Source organism: Lepisma saccharinum, chromosome 7 (assembly GCF_977018435.1).
Source record: "Lepisma saccharinum chromosome 7, izLepSacc3.1, whole genome shotgun sequence".
Taxonomy (NCBI): domain Eukaryota; kingdom Metazoa; phylum Arthropoda; class Insecta; order Zygentoma; family Lepismatidae; genus Lepisma; species Lepisma saccharinum.
Window position 1 is genome coordinate 23655203 of NC_139235.1, and position 17436 is coordinate 23672638.

The 17436-nt window shown below is 37.4% G+C and overlaps 1 protein-coding gene across 1 annotated transcript in view; it reads left to right on the forward strand.

Moving 5' to 3' along the window:
* Positions 1-17436, forward strand: part of LOC145990381 (uncharacterized) — a 141560-nt gene that overhangs the window by 78187 nt on the left and 45937 nt on the right. The window contains exons 10-12 of the mRNA XM_083126077.1: positions 6239-6327; positions 16061-16160; positions 17274-17408. Of these exons, the coding sequence (XP_082982203.1) occupies positions 6239-6327; positions 16061-16160; positions 17274-17408 (324 nt within the window). The remainder of the gene's footprint in view (positions 1-6238; positions 6328-16060; positions 16161-17273; positions 17409-17436) is intronic.

A 17436-nucleotide genomic window follows, 5' to 3' on the forward strand; every position in this document is an offset into this window, starting at 1 on the left:
GATAGTATACTATGAAATTACACAAAAATGGTTAAAATTGCATTCATAATATTATATATTTTTTATTTACACCCTAATAAATTACTTTTTTCTTCTCTGTACAATATCGGGCAGAACATAATGCTAGTATTACATGAAATGCATTAGAATGGGTTTTTCATTTATTTCTATTAGTCTGGACGTAAGTATATTATCATGTTCCCAAATGGGAACATTGGCGTTTTGCATGAACAATGGTTACAGACAACAAATAACTCGCACAAAAAACTGAAGAGAAATTTTCCTCTCTCACAGTTTTGAGGCAAGATTGTTTTGTAATTTGGTCAACAATGGAAATAAAATCATGCTTATTGTTGGCTACAAGTACATTTGAAATAATTGTTTTTACATTGTTTGTATAACAAATATCCCGGCGTGTTTTGTGCCACGTTCTGTTAGCTGCTTCTGTTGATTCATGCCGTCTCGTTGTTATAAAATTCAGTCTTTCAACAACATTTGTACGAACAACATGGCATCGAATCGTTTCCTAACATTGGAAGCAGCTTTTCAGTATTTGAATGAAATTTTAGATGACGATACTGAAGACATTGGAGATGTAGTGGATATTTGTCAGTTTGCCTCCAGAAGAAACTGCAGATCTTACCGATGAGGAAAAAATTGATGACAACGTTTTTGAAGAAGTGGTTCCTTCAGATGTGTGTGGTGAATTGGTTGTCACAACTAACATGGAACAATCTACTCCGGAGTCTCTTCAGCCAACAACATCAAGAAAGGCTAAAGGGGCATCAAGTAAACAGGTAGGACATCCTTCGTGGAAGAAGTCTACGGTTATAGAAAACAATTCGCTCCATTGTGATGATTCATTTCAGTGCTTATCCGACAAACACCCAGAATTACTGTCACTGGAACCTATTGAGTTGTTTCATAAAATTTTACCAGAGACATACCTCGAGCATCTCTCTTCAATGACGTGCCTATATGCAGCTCAAAAGGGCAAAATTGTGTCGATTTTCGAAGAGAAGTAGCCACCTTCCTTATTCGCAAAAATCCACGAACATCTTCGAGGCCAGGACCACGATTTGAAATCCCAGGGTCTATGAGGAAAACTGATGGTCATTTTCTGATTGAAGCAGGACAAGGAAGGTGTGCATTTTGCCAAAAAAATGCTCGCCTACAATGTCGCGAGTGTGCAAGAAATATGCATTTACACTGCTTCCCAGCTTTCCATGGCTTATCACCAGTTTAGGACATTCTGTGTGTGTGTGTATTTTTTTTTTTTCATTTTCAAATGTGTAAACTACATATATTTAAAATTTGGTATTGCTACATTTTCAATAAAATAAACCCTTTTCTCCTTGAGTAAAATTTCACAAGGATATTTCTCATTTTTATACAATTATGTTATCCTATTATGTATTTGTATTAGTATTTTGTATTTTGAAGGTTGTATTGTTGTCTGACTCTCTGTAAGCTTATATGTAATATTTCTGTACATTTACTATGCTAATATATAAATGGAAACCATGCTGGTCCAGTTGAATTATAATTAGAAAACTCTGTAATAATACTTCACATGAAACGCCAATGTTCCCAATTGGGAACACTCCAGTTTACATATAGAGAAAATAAAAAATAACAATTTTTTTGAATAATTCTCTTTAATGTACACCAAAGAGACACAAATTACTGATAAACTCATTAATTTCAAATCCAAAGACAATTCGGCGTGTAAAAGGTTAATGTAGCAGTGCTTACGAAGGTCTTCTTTCATCATCCTGACGTATTACTGGTTTCGCACAAGTTATCATACGTTTACAATGACATTGCACTATTCTTAGATATCAAGAAGAATCCAACCAAATGGGATATGTATTGAATACTATCACGAAAAAGTGAAACATCAATCTGCATTGGTGAACGTTATAAAAATTGGCAAGTGCATGCTCCCAACCTCAAATTTACTGCGAGACTAGTATTGCAATGAAATTAACACCACTCTCTGTCCTGTCTGTTTAAACACCTGAGAGATGGTCATTAATCTCTCACTAAGTAAGGTTAATGTCCAATATTATGAAATAAAATACTAGGATTTTAATATCATATTTACTCGAATCATCCAATCATAAAAGCAAATAACTTTCTTCAAGAATTGACTTTTCTCTGCCAGCCCTGCTAAATTTTCACGTTCCATCTACTGATTTATATGAGGGGTGGCCAGAAAGTAATTTCCAATTAGTAGGGACATTGATTTTTCACAAACGCCAAAACGTGAAAAATGGTAATTGCTGCGAAGTTATGTTTAGGAATGTGCAGTGATGTCTGGACACATTTTTCGCCCGTTCGAAATATCGAAATAATGCGAATTTGGCATAAAATGCGAATTTGGCATAAAATGTGAATTGTTGGCATTTTAGCGATTTTTTTAAAAGAAATGTCCTACAACAACGAAAAATTCCATGAAATCCAACATTCTTGTCTCTTCTAGGCCATGTTTGTGTACATAGAACATGCACGTTTTTCAACATTTTACTCAAGAGTAAACTATAGAGTTATACGCACATGGAATAATTCCGACAGCCACATTAAATCATGTATTTCCCACGATTTTTTCAACTTCTATCAAAACCATTTGCATCACATAGCAATGTAGCAGGGTTCTAACAGGAGATCGAGTGGGTATCTACCGTTACACGAGAGCCACATCTTCGTATTTGTCCCACGAGATATGTTTTGAATTACTAAGCTAAGTGCGCACCATCTGCATTTGTCGAGCGAGTAATAATGGAGCTCAGTCGTTAGGGCATCTGACTACTATGCGAGAGACCCGGTGTTGATTCCCTGTAGGGGAGAACCCTGATGTTTTCCACCTATTAAAACTGCTCCGGTGCCCACCCAGCATCATATGAAGCTGGTACCTGGAGGAAACTTTGAGGGATAAAGGTAGCCAGGAGCGTGGTGCTGATCACATCACCCCCACCTTCAGCCGTGATCAAGAAAGTGTGGGATCCTAACTCCAAACCCCTATACACCTTCATGGAAAAGTGCAGGGGAGCACCTTACTTTTACTTCCTCAAAAATCTGTTCCAACATATCAAACTGTCACGAAAATTCGTAGACCATGTGACCTACAATTTAAAATAATAGTTTAAAAGCACAATGGAGTATTTAGTTTCGGTATATTTGGCAGATAAATGTTCTAAAACAAAAACGCGAATTTTGGGAAGTCAAAAAAAGATAATGCCAATTTTTGGTGCCATAATATATCACTATCTGTCATGTGAGATTGAATGATTTTAATTTTTTGGGTGCGTCATTATGCACCCTTCAGTATATACGGGAAAAATTCAATTATCTAAAATCCTTACCTAAAACTTAAGAAAAGGGGTATGGAAAATAACTTTCCCAAAATAACTTTCAAGATATCAAACTCTCACGAAGAAGCGTAAGCCATGTGACTTAAATTTGGAACAGTAGTTTAAAAACACCATGGAGGTATAATTTCAGATATTTGCCAGAAAATGCGCTAAAATGAAAATGTGAATTTTGAGAAAATTAACACCGTAGCTATAGTAAAAAATAAAAAATAAGAAAATACACCAATTTGAAAAAAAAATAACAAAATATCAAGGTCCCTACCGATTAGGCATAAATAAAACATGAATATCAGTTGTAATTTATTTCATTAGTAACAGTGAGTCCTAACCTAATTTTCGGCATAATCACCACCGTTGTTCTGGCATTTGTCGTAGCATGGAACTAAATTTTGTATGTCCATGTTATATGTGTCTGACAGCAAAAACTGGAACTATCTCTACTGCAGTGTAGCTGTCAAATCCTTGCCCTGCCAGAAACCTTTTCAGTTAAACAAAGAGATGAAAGTCTGCACATTCAAGGCCAGGGCTGTACAGGGAGTGGTCCAAGATATCTCACCTGAAGTGATGCAAAGGGTCCGTGTGTACTCAGATGTATGGGGTTGTGCACATTCGATTGGCCTTCCGTGAATTGTCTGCACCACCGTCTGACCATACTAACACTCATGACGTCCGGTCTGCACACCTCACACACGATTGCTGGTGGCTCTGTGCCAAATTCTGAGCATGCAAGAATCTGATTACTACACGTATGCTACATTGCAGTCGGTGGGAGACTGTATGAGAGCTGCAATCTTTAACGTAGAACTGTCCTAAAACGGCTGCATTGCAGCTGTACCAGATTACAGCTATTTGCCACTTCTTCCTGCCTGCATGTGTGTGTGTTGCTCTCGGACCACTAGTGCTGCGTATAGACACCATTGGAGCTTTTTTCAGGATGCCCCTCGTATATGAACTTTCAGAAGCTTTTATTATTAGAGTGTTCCTGTTTTAATGTGTGGTTAGCTAAATCAGGTACCTATACAATGCAATTCTATAATTTCCTTGCGTTAAATTTCTAATACCTACATACCCTTTTCGTCAGCATTAATGGTATAACTGCATGTTGTCAGTTTCACAGTACTTCACATGGATATACTGTACTGAAGCAGAAATCCCATTGATAATGTAAGGAAATATGACACTTTATTTTGTTCGATTCAATTGTTTCACTTATATGCAAGAGTTAAGTTGTTTGCTTTACAGAGAAGAGAGAAGTAGCTTTATGCATTGAAAAATGAGTTCGCACTCATGGTTCTTGCAAGCAGAGGGTTCCAAACCTCAGTGGAGATATCAACATAGAATACCGAGAATGTATAAGGAGACTGATAAATTACAAATTGTATTTCTTAATCAATCACTCTTCACTCTTTTTCTCATTTAGTCGTAACTTTAAAAATACTCAAGTATTTTATTTTAAACTTACTGCATATGACAAAATTCCGTAATCTTTCCCTAGCTTGTGAATTGTAATAATTTTCCAAATTCACTATTTTGCAGTTTGAATTCAAATCATATAGAATACAGAAATTAAATCAATTTCATAGAAGATAATATTGGTACTTAACAAAACCATACTTGGATCTGTATGAGTTTATTATTTCCATTTGCAAAAACATCAATTTAGTTTAGTTTGTAATTGTCAGGGAAAAATGTAAATTTTGTCCTGGAAAACCTGGAAAAGTCAGGGAATTTGATTTCTGCTTGTTTGTAGCCACCCTGTCTGGTTTACCACACATATTACTCACCAACATTGATAAGTTCTACACTCAGCCACCAGTTGGCAGCATCAAACAAATACACATCATAGAATGCAGTGTTTCTATTATTCTTAACACATACAAACTGGAAGATGTTCATCATGATCAATGTCATATTGTTTTTTTGCACATGAAGCTGTCTGGTTGGTTTCCTTTTATGGTCACTTGTAGGAGTTTCTCTCACTATCATCCAGCAGTAGTCGGCGAGCATTGTACTGTTCCACCTGCCTTGATATCTTCGTTCTAAATCTTTTAGATTGTGGTGAAACCTTTCACCCTGTTTTTCACTATAATCCCTAAGATTCTCAGGAAAGTAGTCTAAATGTGCATGAAGCATGTGCACTTTTAGGCTCATGTTGCATCCTAGGTCCTGAAGGCATTTAGCATTTTGTTTATAAAGTCTTTGTATTGAATGTCCTTTGTATTGCCTAAAAACTTTGTAACAACGTCTCTGAATGATTGCCATGCTTCCAACTCTTTCGCATCCATTGTACTTTTGCATCATCACAAATCAGATTCCTGATATCTGGTCCTGTAAATATCCCTTCCTTCACTTTTCCATGTGTCAAACCTGGGAACTTCTCAGAAATGTAAGAAAAGCACTGCCCATCTTTATTCAATGCCAGGACTAATTCCTTCATCGGCCCTATTTTATGCGAAGGGGCGGTAAGAGAATGTCGGATGCTTCAATAAGACACTTCTGCTTGATATTTCATAAGATTCTTGGAACTGTTGTTGACAAAGATTAAAGCATCACCTGAGAAAAGTTTCAGAATTCTATAATGGGGAAAACACATTTCGAAATCATAAGGCAGAGCTAGCTTCTTTTCTGCTAAAGGTTAAAGTACTTCCACAGGAAGTGACATGTAACCAACAATACATAAAATTCCTTTTCATATAATAATACCCATTATATACCAGTAAGCTGGGGGAGGGAGAAGAAATGGAATACTGGTGTAAGTAAAACTGCAAGTTCTCTTTTTATTAGTGATATATAGTGTTTTTATTAGTGATATATAATATTGGGGATCAGTGGTTGTACCTTATACAAGTGATCATTTTTTTCAGATCTACATGAGGGAAATGGAATGTTAAAGTTTGGAAAGCTAGCATATCAACTGAATAAAACTTTGAAGACTTTAAATTCACTGAAAATGGTAAGTACATTATTAGATTCCTAGGGGGAGGCAATCAATTCTTTCCCCTAGAAGTGTGAATTTAAGTCAATTACTTGCGGGTCTCAGGTTCTATATCCAGTGGATGCACACTTAAGCTACATACCGTATCAATCCCTAAGATTATATGTTTATTTTATTAAGTGTGTCTGAACGCTTCACGTTGACCAGGGCATTCACTTGTTTTTCTCAGTTGTCTCAAACCTCTGAGGCATGTTTATAATGCACAGTGTTGCGCTATGCAAACCTCCTGAGCATTCAGGAAAACAGGTAGTTCCTTCTGTTTATGGAGTCAGCGGTTTGCATAGCGGCAATTAATAACACGATTCGGCATAGAGGAAAGCTCGATGGCCTGGTAATATAGAGGTGAGACAAGCTGAGAGGGGACTGACTTTTGGGGATTGAATTAAGAGAGAAGAGGTGGTCAGCAAGACAGTATGTCAGAAGTGGAACGACGCCTTGGTCGACGACTTGGAGAAGCTTACAGAGGACTTCGCTTATTTGATTCAGCTTAATATTTCAGATAGACAGGTAATTATCCTAACACCCAGCCATGATTCAGGTTCAACGGTTCACAAAACCCAACGAGTGACCATTGTCTTTTCTGTAGTTTAGTTCTTTAGTGTGATTTTGTACCTTTCGCATTGCCAAGCGTTAACTCATCATGCCAATGACAAGTGGTCTCATCAGAGGATGAATGATGAGTAATTTACATCGATTAATTGGTTAACAGTTTAGGTATTCATATGATCCCACGAACTTTAAGGTTCGTTACGTGGTGGACATTAGCGGGTCTTTTCATTTTTCAGAAATGAAAAGAAATTGTTAACCTATTTAGAATTCAACCCCACCCCAAATTTCGTTACGTGGTGAAGATTTGGACTTCTCATCCATTTCCTCGGAAATGCAATGAGAAAATAGAATGTTATCAAGTAGAGGTTTCAACAATTAGTTTTAAATTCATACCCACCCCAAAAATTTTGCTCACGTGTTTAGTTTTTTTTTTTGGTATGTCCTTGCCACAATTGATTTTGAAAATACATAGGGCTTAAAGGTTTCTAACATTAATGGGGGGAGAAGAATTTATATATGCCATGATAGATGTCGAGCTTTCACCTTGCTGATGAACTCGATGAAACATGAGACCAATTATTAGATATAGCACAAGGAACTACAAGTTTTAATTTAGATGTCAGCGGTCCAACTGCAAGTTCCACCCCCAAATTTAAACGTAGCCCAATATTAACTAGACGCCTTCAGCGACAGTTATTAGAACAACAGGAAAAAGAAAAGCAATTAGAGTACCAAGGTCAGGATATTAGAGATTTAGGCCCAACACAATTTGCAACTATGGCTCAGTCTCAGTTTGTTCCCCCAACTATTTTAGAGGGTATCCCATTTCAGGGGATAGCCGGGGAAGACGTTTCGAAATTTTTAGACAAAGTAGATAGCCTTGCCATCTTAAATGGTTGGAACAGCGCCAGAAAGCAGGAATTATTCCCAGCTCTCCTGGCCGGACCAGCTTTACGATGGTACCAGACTTGGAAAGATGTTCCAGAAAATCAAGATAGGTCTTATGAGGATATACAACAAAAATTTAAGGATGAATTTACAGGGTCCTTGGATCAACTCCAGATCGAGGTACAAATTCGATACAGGTTGCATAAGGAAACTGAGCCAGTTACAAATTATGTTCGGGACAAGCAGTTACTTTTACTTAAGGCAGACCCCAAAATGAGCGTTCAACAGCAGATTAAACAGATTATATTAGGACTGCAGGTGGATTACATGAAGGATATCCTTCATAAAGAGTATGAATCAGTGCATGCGTTCCTTAAAGATTTATAATCCTTTGAAAAGCTTCAGTTTTTGATGAGGCAGCGCAAGCTGAAAGAGCTGAGGTGCGAAGATCAAAGGGACAGTTTATTCCTTCCTTTGCACAGTGCACCAACACTTTCGCAACAGCAGCAGATTTTATTGCAGAATAACAATCTGGCTACTGCTGAGTCTGCACAATCGCGACCTACTTCTGGGATCGAAGCAAGATTCAATGCCTTGCAAAATGAGGTCGAGCAATTGAAATTAGCTAATAATCCTCCAAGTAACAAAGCTCAAGTCCAGGCTCAGGAAACTGGTCTGGAAGCAAGATTAGCGAGTCTTACTTTTAGACTGGATAGCATTGAGGATCAGAAACAGCACCCTGGCACCGACTCATCTAGTCAGAAACAATTTAGAGACCCATGTTATAGAGAGCATTATCAGACAGGAAATAATTATAGAGGTTCCTACAGGGATAACAATAATAGACGACCACAGTACAATAGGGGGTATAGGAATGGATGTCCTAATAATAATACCAATTCAGATCGCAATAGGCGATATGGCAATACCCAACAATGGCGAGGACGTGGAAACTTCCGCGGACAGAATTCGCGGGGTTCCTCGTCTTCAGCAGGGCGAGGCCAGGAAGACAGGGAAGAGCAACGGGGGAGACCACGCTGCTCTATTTGTAATTACCCTAATCACTCGGCAGCCACTTGTTTTCAGAACAAGGAGGCTTTAAACGAGCAGTAACTGCCCATAGAAGAGACGTATGCGCAGATTTTGTTGGAAAACAAATTTCAGTCTCTACTTTCCCCTATGAGGAATTAATTTACATTAACGCAGTGTTAGGGGGACAACGTCAGAGGTTTCTTGTGGATTCCGGAAGCCAAGTATCAGTTACCAGTGATCGAGGTATTCCTTCAACCGCCAAACGTTTTAAAATTCATACGGCCATAAGGGGAGTAGCAAAAGAACAAATTGAAATTAAAGAGATTGTCCTGTTAACATTTGCAATAAACGGCCGCAATTTTACCCATCCTTTTCGGATGATTCCAAATTTTGAACATGGGACAATCTTGGGAAATGATTTTTTAAGAGCTCATAAAGCAAATTTGGATTTTGATCAAAATCGACTCACATTGAGGAGATTTGGTACTCCTCTGCGGAACCAGTTAAGGACGGAACACAGAAAAACCTTTGACGTATCCATAAAAGTTGCTAGTCTGATCAGGGATTTATATGTGCCAGAATTCGTAACTTCCAGACAAATTAGAATTGAACCTAGATCTCATTTGTGTATTCCTGTCAAATTGACAAATTCTAGTAATCAGAATTTAACTTATTTAGAACCAGATTTACAGTTTCAAATGGACACAGGCTTAATGGTGCCTCGAGCCATTGTAAATCCAGAGTCATTTTTAATTTGGATTACTAACCCAAATTCTTACAAAATTAAAATTAGGAAAGGGGCACGCTTAGGTACCGCAGAGGCATGGCAAAATCCAGTACCAGCTTCGCGTCATATTGCAGATGACGAAGGACCTAACGTTATGGTGACCAAGGAGACTGGCACCATGACAAAACCAGTGCACGACATTACTAAATTTGACATTAATCCAGCATTAGAACCCGATCAGAAATTGCAACTTAGACAATTATTAGAGAGGTATGTAGATGTGTTTTCTTGGTCCGAGCAGGACATTGGTTGAGCCACTAATTATCATCGTATAAAGTTAAAGGACGATTCTGAATTTCACATCCCAGCCTACCCTATACCTGTACACCTGCGTAAGGAAATTAATCAGCAAATTGACAACTTGCTAGAAGCAGGGGTCATCAGTCCTACAACAACACCACAATTCACCAGTTTTTCTTGTTAAGAAGATATCAGGAGCTTATCGCATGGTGCAGGATTTTCGATTGCTTAATGCCAGGTCTGTTTATGATGCAGTTTCAATAGGGAACATTTCAGAAATATTGCATAATATGGCCGGTAAGAGCTACTACTGTAGTGCCGATCTGAAACAAGGATTTTTTTCAGATTCTATTAGCGGAAGAATCGAAAAAATACACTGCCTTTACTATACCAGCCAGGGGACAATTTGCTATGAATTTTACACCTATGGGACATGTGACATCACCCGCGGCGATGACCCGGTGTGTCCAGCTCGCTACGGGTATGAATGATAATAATTTTGCCTTTTATATTGATGACATGTTTGTATTTGCTAATACATTTAAGGATATGCTGGTGAATTTAGAGAAAATGTTCCAATGTTTACGATCTGCCGGATTAAAATTGGCTGTATCTAAATGTTCATTTGGATACTACGAGACAATTGCCTTAGGCCACAATGTGGGCAGATATGGGTACTGTATAAGCGATATAATCCTGTCATCCATTAAGAATTATAAGATTCCTACCACCACAAAGAAGGTTAAAATGTTTTTAGGTCTTTGCAGCTACGTGAGGAAATACGTCAAGAATTTTTCTGACATTGCATCACCATTACAGGGTTTAATTCGTAAAGGCAGGAAATTTACATGGGGTCCTGAACAACAATCAGTATTTGAGAAGTTAAAAGAAGCACTAATTACTGCGCCTGTTTTGTTACCTTACGATCCAGCAAAGAACACCAAGGTTTTCACCGATGCTTCATCTCATGCTGTCAGTGGCGTATTGATGCAGCCCAATGCAGAAGGAGAGTACTTGCCATGTGCATACTGCAGTAGAACGCTGACGGACACTGAAAAAAGATTGAGTGTCATTGAACAAGAACTAACAGCAATTTTATATGCTCTCAAATCATTTAGATTTTTTCTTGTGGGGCGCCATTTTGATTTACACAGGGACAATAAAGCAATTACGTATATTAGGACATCTCGTAATTTAAGCTCAAAGCTTCTTCGATGGAGTAACCTTTTGGAGGATTTTTCATTCACTCCTATCCATGTCAAAACTACGGAGAACATCGCCGATCCTCTCAGCAGAGAATGTGGAGAAAATGTAGAGGATGGCAACACTGAAGAGGACATTCCCGAACCCAGGACACTTACATTATTTGATGCAACCACAGATGTCGCGGAACATCAGAGACAGGATTCCTTTTTTGGCCCAATTATTAAAGTTTTGGAGGACCCAGACAGGGACGATGGAACACTACCTTTATCCATCCAAAGGCAGGTTTATCATCATGTGTTGGAAGATGGTGTATTATATAGACAAGAGAAATTAGGAGCCACTACCAGGAAATTGTTATGCATTCCAATGACGTTACATGATTCTGTGATTGAGACACTCCACGCTTCACCCATCGGAGGTTTTCATCTTCGATTTACCAAATGTTACAATGTTGCATTATCACGGATTTATTTTCCAAATATGAAATTATTTATACAAAGGAAAATTAGGGAATGTATTACATGCCAGCAGAATAAACGCCGTCCAGGTCTACCATCAGGAGAATTGTGTACTTTTCCCGCACAGAAGCCATTCCAGCAGATTTGCCTAGACTTTTCAGGTCCATATCCTCCTTCATCCAATCTTCATCACCGATATATAATTGCCGCAACAGATTTTGGGACGTGGTATTTAATAGCCAAACCAGTTGCGGATTGTACGGCCAGTACAGCAGCTGAATTTGTGTATGAGGAAATAGTGTTACGCTTTGGGACCCCACATGATATTTACACTGATCTTGGATCAGCATTTAAATCTAAGCTTTTTCAGGAACTTGGCAATAAATTGGGAATAACCATCAAGTTTTCGCCAGTAGGTTTACACAATTCGATAGGGCTTTCCGAACGTAACCACGGCATATTACAGAGTATAATGAAGTGTTATGTTAATTCAAAACACACTGATTGGGTCCAATATTTACAACCAAGTGTATTCAGTTATAACACTACAGGGAATCAGAATTTGCGGTATAGCCCATTCTTTTTAGTACATGGATTCCAACCTACTTTGCCCTGGGAGCTTGCGTTACACACACCAAGCTGTGAAAATGTGGAGAATGATGTACGGTTCCGAGTATTGGAAAAAGCAAGAACCAATGCTACGGATAACCTGGCGAAGCGACATGTTGAAGTAAAGAAATATTATGATCGGAAGAGGGAACAGATCAAATTTCAACCAGGTGATAAAGTATTAATTTTTGACAGCACCCAGAAAATTGGAACCGCACGGTGCTTTTTGGGTATTTATAAAGGCCCAGCTACAGTTATCCAAGAAGAGAATCCTAACACATACCTGGTGGAATTCCAGAACAAGCGCGGAAGGACAATATTGGACTCTATTGCCGTCCAGAGACTCAAAAAATATTATGCACCAGATGACGGTGAAGGCAAAGAGAACTTGGCAGGTCAAGATGAAGATGAAGATCATCAAGAGGACAACGGGGACTCACGCACGGATAATGGTCACTAAAAATGAAAATTCATATAAGTAACAGGTTTAACATTTTTAAATCCACTTGCGTAACATAATAATAATTTATAATTAAATGGCACTAATAATATTAAAGGTTAAAAGCAGACTTAGTACTTAATAATGTGCTTTAGGCACAAAAGTTTTTGCAGTATTTAATAATACTAGCTCAGCGAGTACATCACTAGAATTTTATAGTTACTCTTCAGAAGAAGGTATATAAGTATATTAGCAAAGTTTATTTTAAGCGCCAGTTATGAGAATATTTATATTATATGAATATGTAGACGTCAACGTCAAGATTTTATTGCGCCCCTATAACAAGTATTTTCTTTCGGATATTGGATCATGACCAAAATCCTGGAAATCTATTCTGCCATCGCAGAATGTTTATGATTAAACCACAACGGTTTTAGTTTCTAACTTTGCCACAATAATATGCTAAGCATATTTTAGAATGAGTTGAGAGAATTAAAGATTCTTCAAGTTTTAGTGATGTTAGTATTTTAATGCATTTAAAGATCGCATAAATAATAATTATTATTTTATTTCAGGTAGTCAGAAGTAAATCAGTCCCATTTTTTTTCCATTACCTTGTACCTCAGTACGGTTCGATTGATTTTTAGTATTTAAAAATAAAGATAACACCTGAAATTAAATAAGATAAGTTTGCAGTAAAATTTAAAACAAGATAAGTTAAACAGTCCTAAAAAATTTAGAGAATAAATAAATTATATCAAATAAATCAATAACGCAGATAAATTGAGCCTAGAGTCAGGAATAATTAAGTTGAGTTAAAATACCTACTAATTTAAACTAGGCAGGCTTAAAGTATGTATTAGTTTTGAAGAACTGTTTGTTTGGAACTGTATGTTCAAAACGCGTGAAGTACGTATTAGTTTTGAAGAACTGTTTGTAATGAATATGTGTTGTTATATCATTATCTTTATGCAGTCTTTTTACCTATTCATGTAATAAAAGCTGTCCCCCTGAGGCAGAGTGGTTAGCATATCGTGCTACGATGCCAGGGGTCCTGGGTTTGAATCCCCACGTGGGCATTGATGTTTGTGAGTGTCCAATCATCAATTTCATCATATCATTACTCATCCCCATTTTCGCAATTAGCCAAAGGTTTCACAAAAGTAAATCAAATCATGTAATAAAAAATATAATGTTAACTAATTTGAATAATTTAATTAATGCTAATATTAATTATAATTATTTTAATTCAAACCTTATTGTTGCTATAATTTTGACTTCCACCCGTAGAGGTTGAGCTGGATCCCTAGATTGTTGGTGTTGATCCATGATCACAAGGTCAGTTGGAATTTACTATGAAGAAATAGCCGTGGGATAGTCTTGAGAGATAGCTAATAAAGTGGCGAAGGTGACAGATTCAATTCACTGAAAATTTGTCACTCAATGAAAGGCCGATCTCAAGGACTGGACATCCCAATACGTTGTTGCCACATGCACACTGTTTAATTTTGGGGGTTTTAGACCAAGATATTATTAATTATAAATTTAATTATGTCATTTTTTTGGATATTCTACCTAATATACACTTCTTAGTCTTTTTATTTTATGAATCAAGGCTTGTAATTAGTAGCTCATCATTGCTCGAAGTGCATGGGGAGGCAGGAGGATGTTATCCCCCCCCTTAAGAACATTTTCATAAAGCTTTCCCCCCCAGATAGGATAATTCACATGAGCACCCCCACCTCTCACCTACTGAATTGTCTTCATGTTGATACATACAAGGATCCTCTCTTCTATCTATCTTGAAACTCGAAAATTCAAATGCACAGCTAGGCATTTTCATTTCGAGCACTGTATTGTGCAAAATCATAACACCCTGGAAGGGAAGAACTGGTTGGACAGAAATGTCTACCAGAAGAAGTTTACTTCACAAAATTCACTTAAATAATGGTGGCATTTAACTCATACACTGTCGCGACAAAAGAGTTTGCTACTGGCCCCAAGGGGATAATTGCCCATCTAGGTCTCATCTCCTGGTTAGGTTCTGACCCCCTTTGAAGTGTTTTACAATTAAAAGAAAAATTAACTACCTTCTCACAGTATAGCTAAAAATTGAAAAGAGCCTGCAAGACGTAATAGGTGTGGAAAATGTGGGAAAATCATCTTAGCTCTTACTTGAATATGATGATGCTATTTTGGAGGTGATGTGATCATCACCACTCTCAGGCCACCTTTACCCTCCAGGGTTTCTACCACATACTCATTGATTTGAGGCCGGGTGCTGACAATCCTACTTTGGTCAATACTAACTTTCTTCAGAATAAAGTTATGTAGAAAACAACTTGTGTTTCGTGTTTCTGAGTCAATTCTAGCCTGAAGTCATGTATCACATGACCCCCTTCCCATTTAAAAAGCATGAGCTGAATCCAAGATGCCAACTAGAGACCAGACATGCTCTGTCCACTGGGCCGTTCCACCACATTTACATTGGTGACGTCAGAACTGCTGTACACCTTCGCATTTCAGAACTATTCGCTGTGGAACTTTTAGGTTCCCCACCCGGTATACATAAATGTAAGATAAACATGTATATTAACCACTCGCAGTACTCACTCATTGCTCCTTACAGCATGAAACCAACCTATTGAGGCAAAATTATTAACAATTGTAAGGGTGTCATGTGATTTATTTATTCTTTAAGAAATAGTTAATATTTTGTCTTTTCACATGCCCTTCGTAAGCCAATCAATTTTCTGTGATTGTGATAACTTACAGGGTAATTCAAACTTCAGAAAGTCATCATCATCCTTTGCCGTTTCCTGCCTCTGGCTGGGTGGGCATAGAAGTCAAGCATCTCAATTTTTTTCCTGGTCTTCCACTACTCCTCTCTTTGTTCCAATCTTGTCCTCTTCTCCTAACACACTCTGCTTTCTGCTCTTTCCACCGACATCTTGGTCTCCTCCTTGGCCTTATTCCTACTCCTTGTGCATTGTAAGCTCTTACAGGTAGTATTTCTGCATCCATCCTCTTCATGTGTCCGGACCATCTCATCTGTGCATGATCTATCCTATCCTGAAGCTTCTCCACACCCACTGTCTGTCGTATCTCATCATTCCTTATTCTATCCATTCCTGTCTTCCCCAATATACTCCTTAACAATTTCATCTACATTGCCTGCATCTTTCTTTTGTCTCTCTCTGTCATTGTCGAAGTCTCTGCTCCATACATAATTATTGACACATAGTATGTGTTATATATTACCTTCTTGCATTTCATAGGTACATCCCTGTTCCATATTAATCTTTGAATGCTTTGATATAGTCAACCACCAATTTGCCCTTCTGTGTTTACCTCCTCCTATTTTTCCACTATTCTCAATTATGCTTGCTAGAAAGTAGTGTCAGTATTTAAACTCTAATTTTCATGTTTAAGAGTTAATGTCTGTCTATCTATTGTGCTAATTTTTATCATCTTCCTCTAAAGAGTATGAAAGGCGGTACTTTGAGAAAAGTTGAAGACAAGTGCAGGAAAGAATCAACAGTGGCCAAGACAGAGATATCCCTCAAGGAAGGGTCAATAGAGGGTAAGTAGAAGTAGTGGTGATTTGCATTTAAGACAATTTTTTTTATAAACGTTAGGGCAGTAGGATATATTTTCAGAGCTGGGAAGAGTTCCCCCCTTTCTAATGTGAGGCCTTAACATTCTTAGATTCCCATACACAATAGTACACAATTATTTGCAGGAGCTAGACGTGACCCTGCTTGGTGATCGAGCATATTCTAAGCGAGTTCAACTTTCAATCACACCATTGAAGTTCCCATATTTGAGTTTCTTTAGTTTCTGGATTCAATTTGGAATATGAGAAAACTAATGATTATTTATATTGTAATAATTCTGAGAAGGTATTGAAATACATGGAAACTATAGGTTTCAATTCTTCCTAATAGGAAGAATAGGTTGCACACAAACTGAGCAAGATACAATTCTTGAATTGAAAAACCTGTTTAGGTTTTTGATATACTACTGAGTTACATTAAAATGCTACTTTTATCAGACAATTTCAATGACCAACAGTTAAAAAGTTGGGGTGAACCTGGAGCCTGTTCCATAAAGAAAAATTTATCCTCTTTCTGAAATTATCATGAAAATACAGGGTGGTGCACAAAATGATCTCCCTTTTTGTTCATGGATATAAACTATATTATATTATAAAGAAGCTTTCAATGAAACACAGATTGTTTAGAAAGTCATTGACACATTTGAATTATTAATAACTCGGAGACTAATGAAGATAGAAAGTAACTGGTAGCAATGATAGATAGATAAACTCAAAATGTTTTATGTCATCTATCAGTACATTTCTATGTGTGCTCCTTTTGTCACACGTAGAATGTTAAGATGATAATCGATTTTTTCACGTTCAGGTCAGTGTGATCCATACGTGGATAGCCTGTAAAATGGATAAACATTAAAGCTGTTCAGAGCATGCACACATTTGGATATTCAGAATATCCAGATATTTGATATCTGGATAATTTGGATAGAATGTGGGATTGTTTATATATCCAGATAATCCATATATGCAAATATCAGAATATCCAATATCCATATAAAATTTTATCCAGATTTGAACAACCCTATTTAATCGATTTACATATAATTTGAGTGTAAGTTGGATCTCTTGTGTATTCTCCAGGTGACAGACAATACCTTGAAACAACCCTTACGTCTAGAATACCATGTGTTAATACTGCATCTAAACCACAGAATAAAAAAGGAGATGTTGTTGAATGTGGAGATTGTGGTGTACCAGGAGAAACTTCTGAGCAAGGTACTTCAATCCTGATCCCGAATTTTTT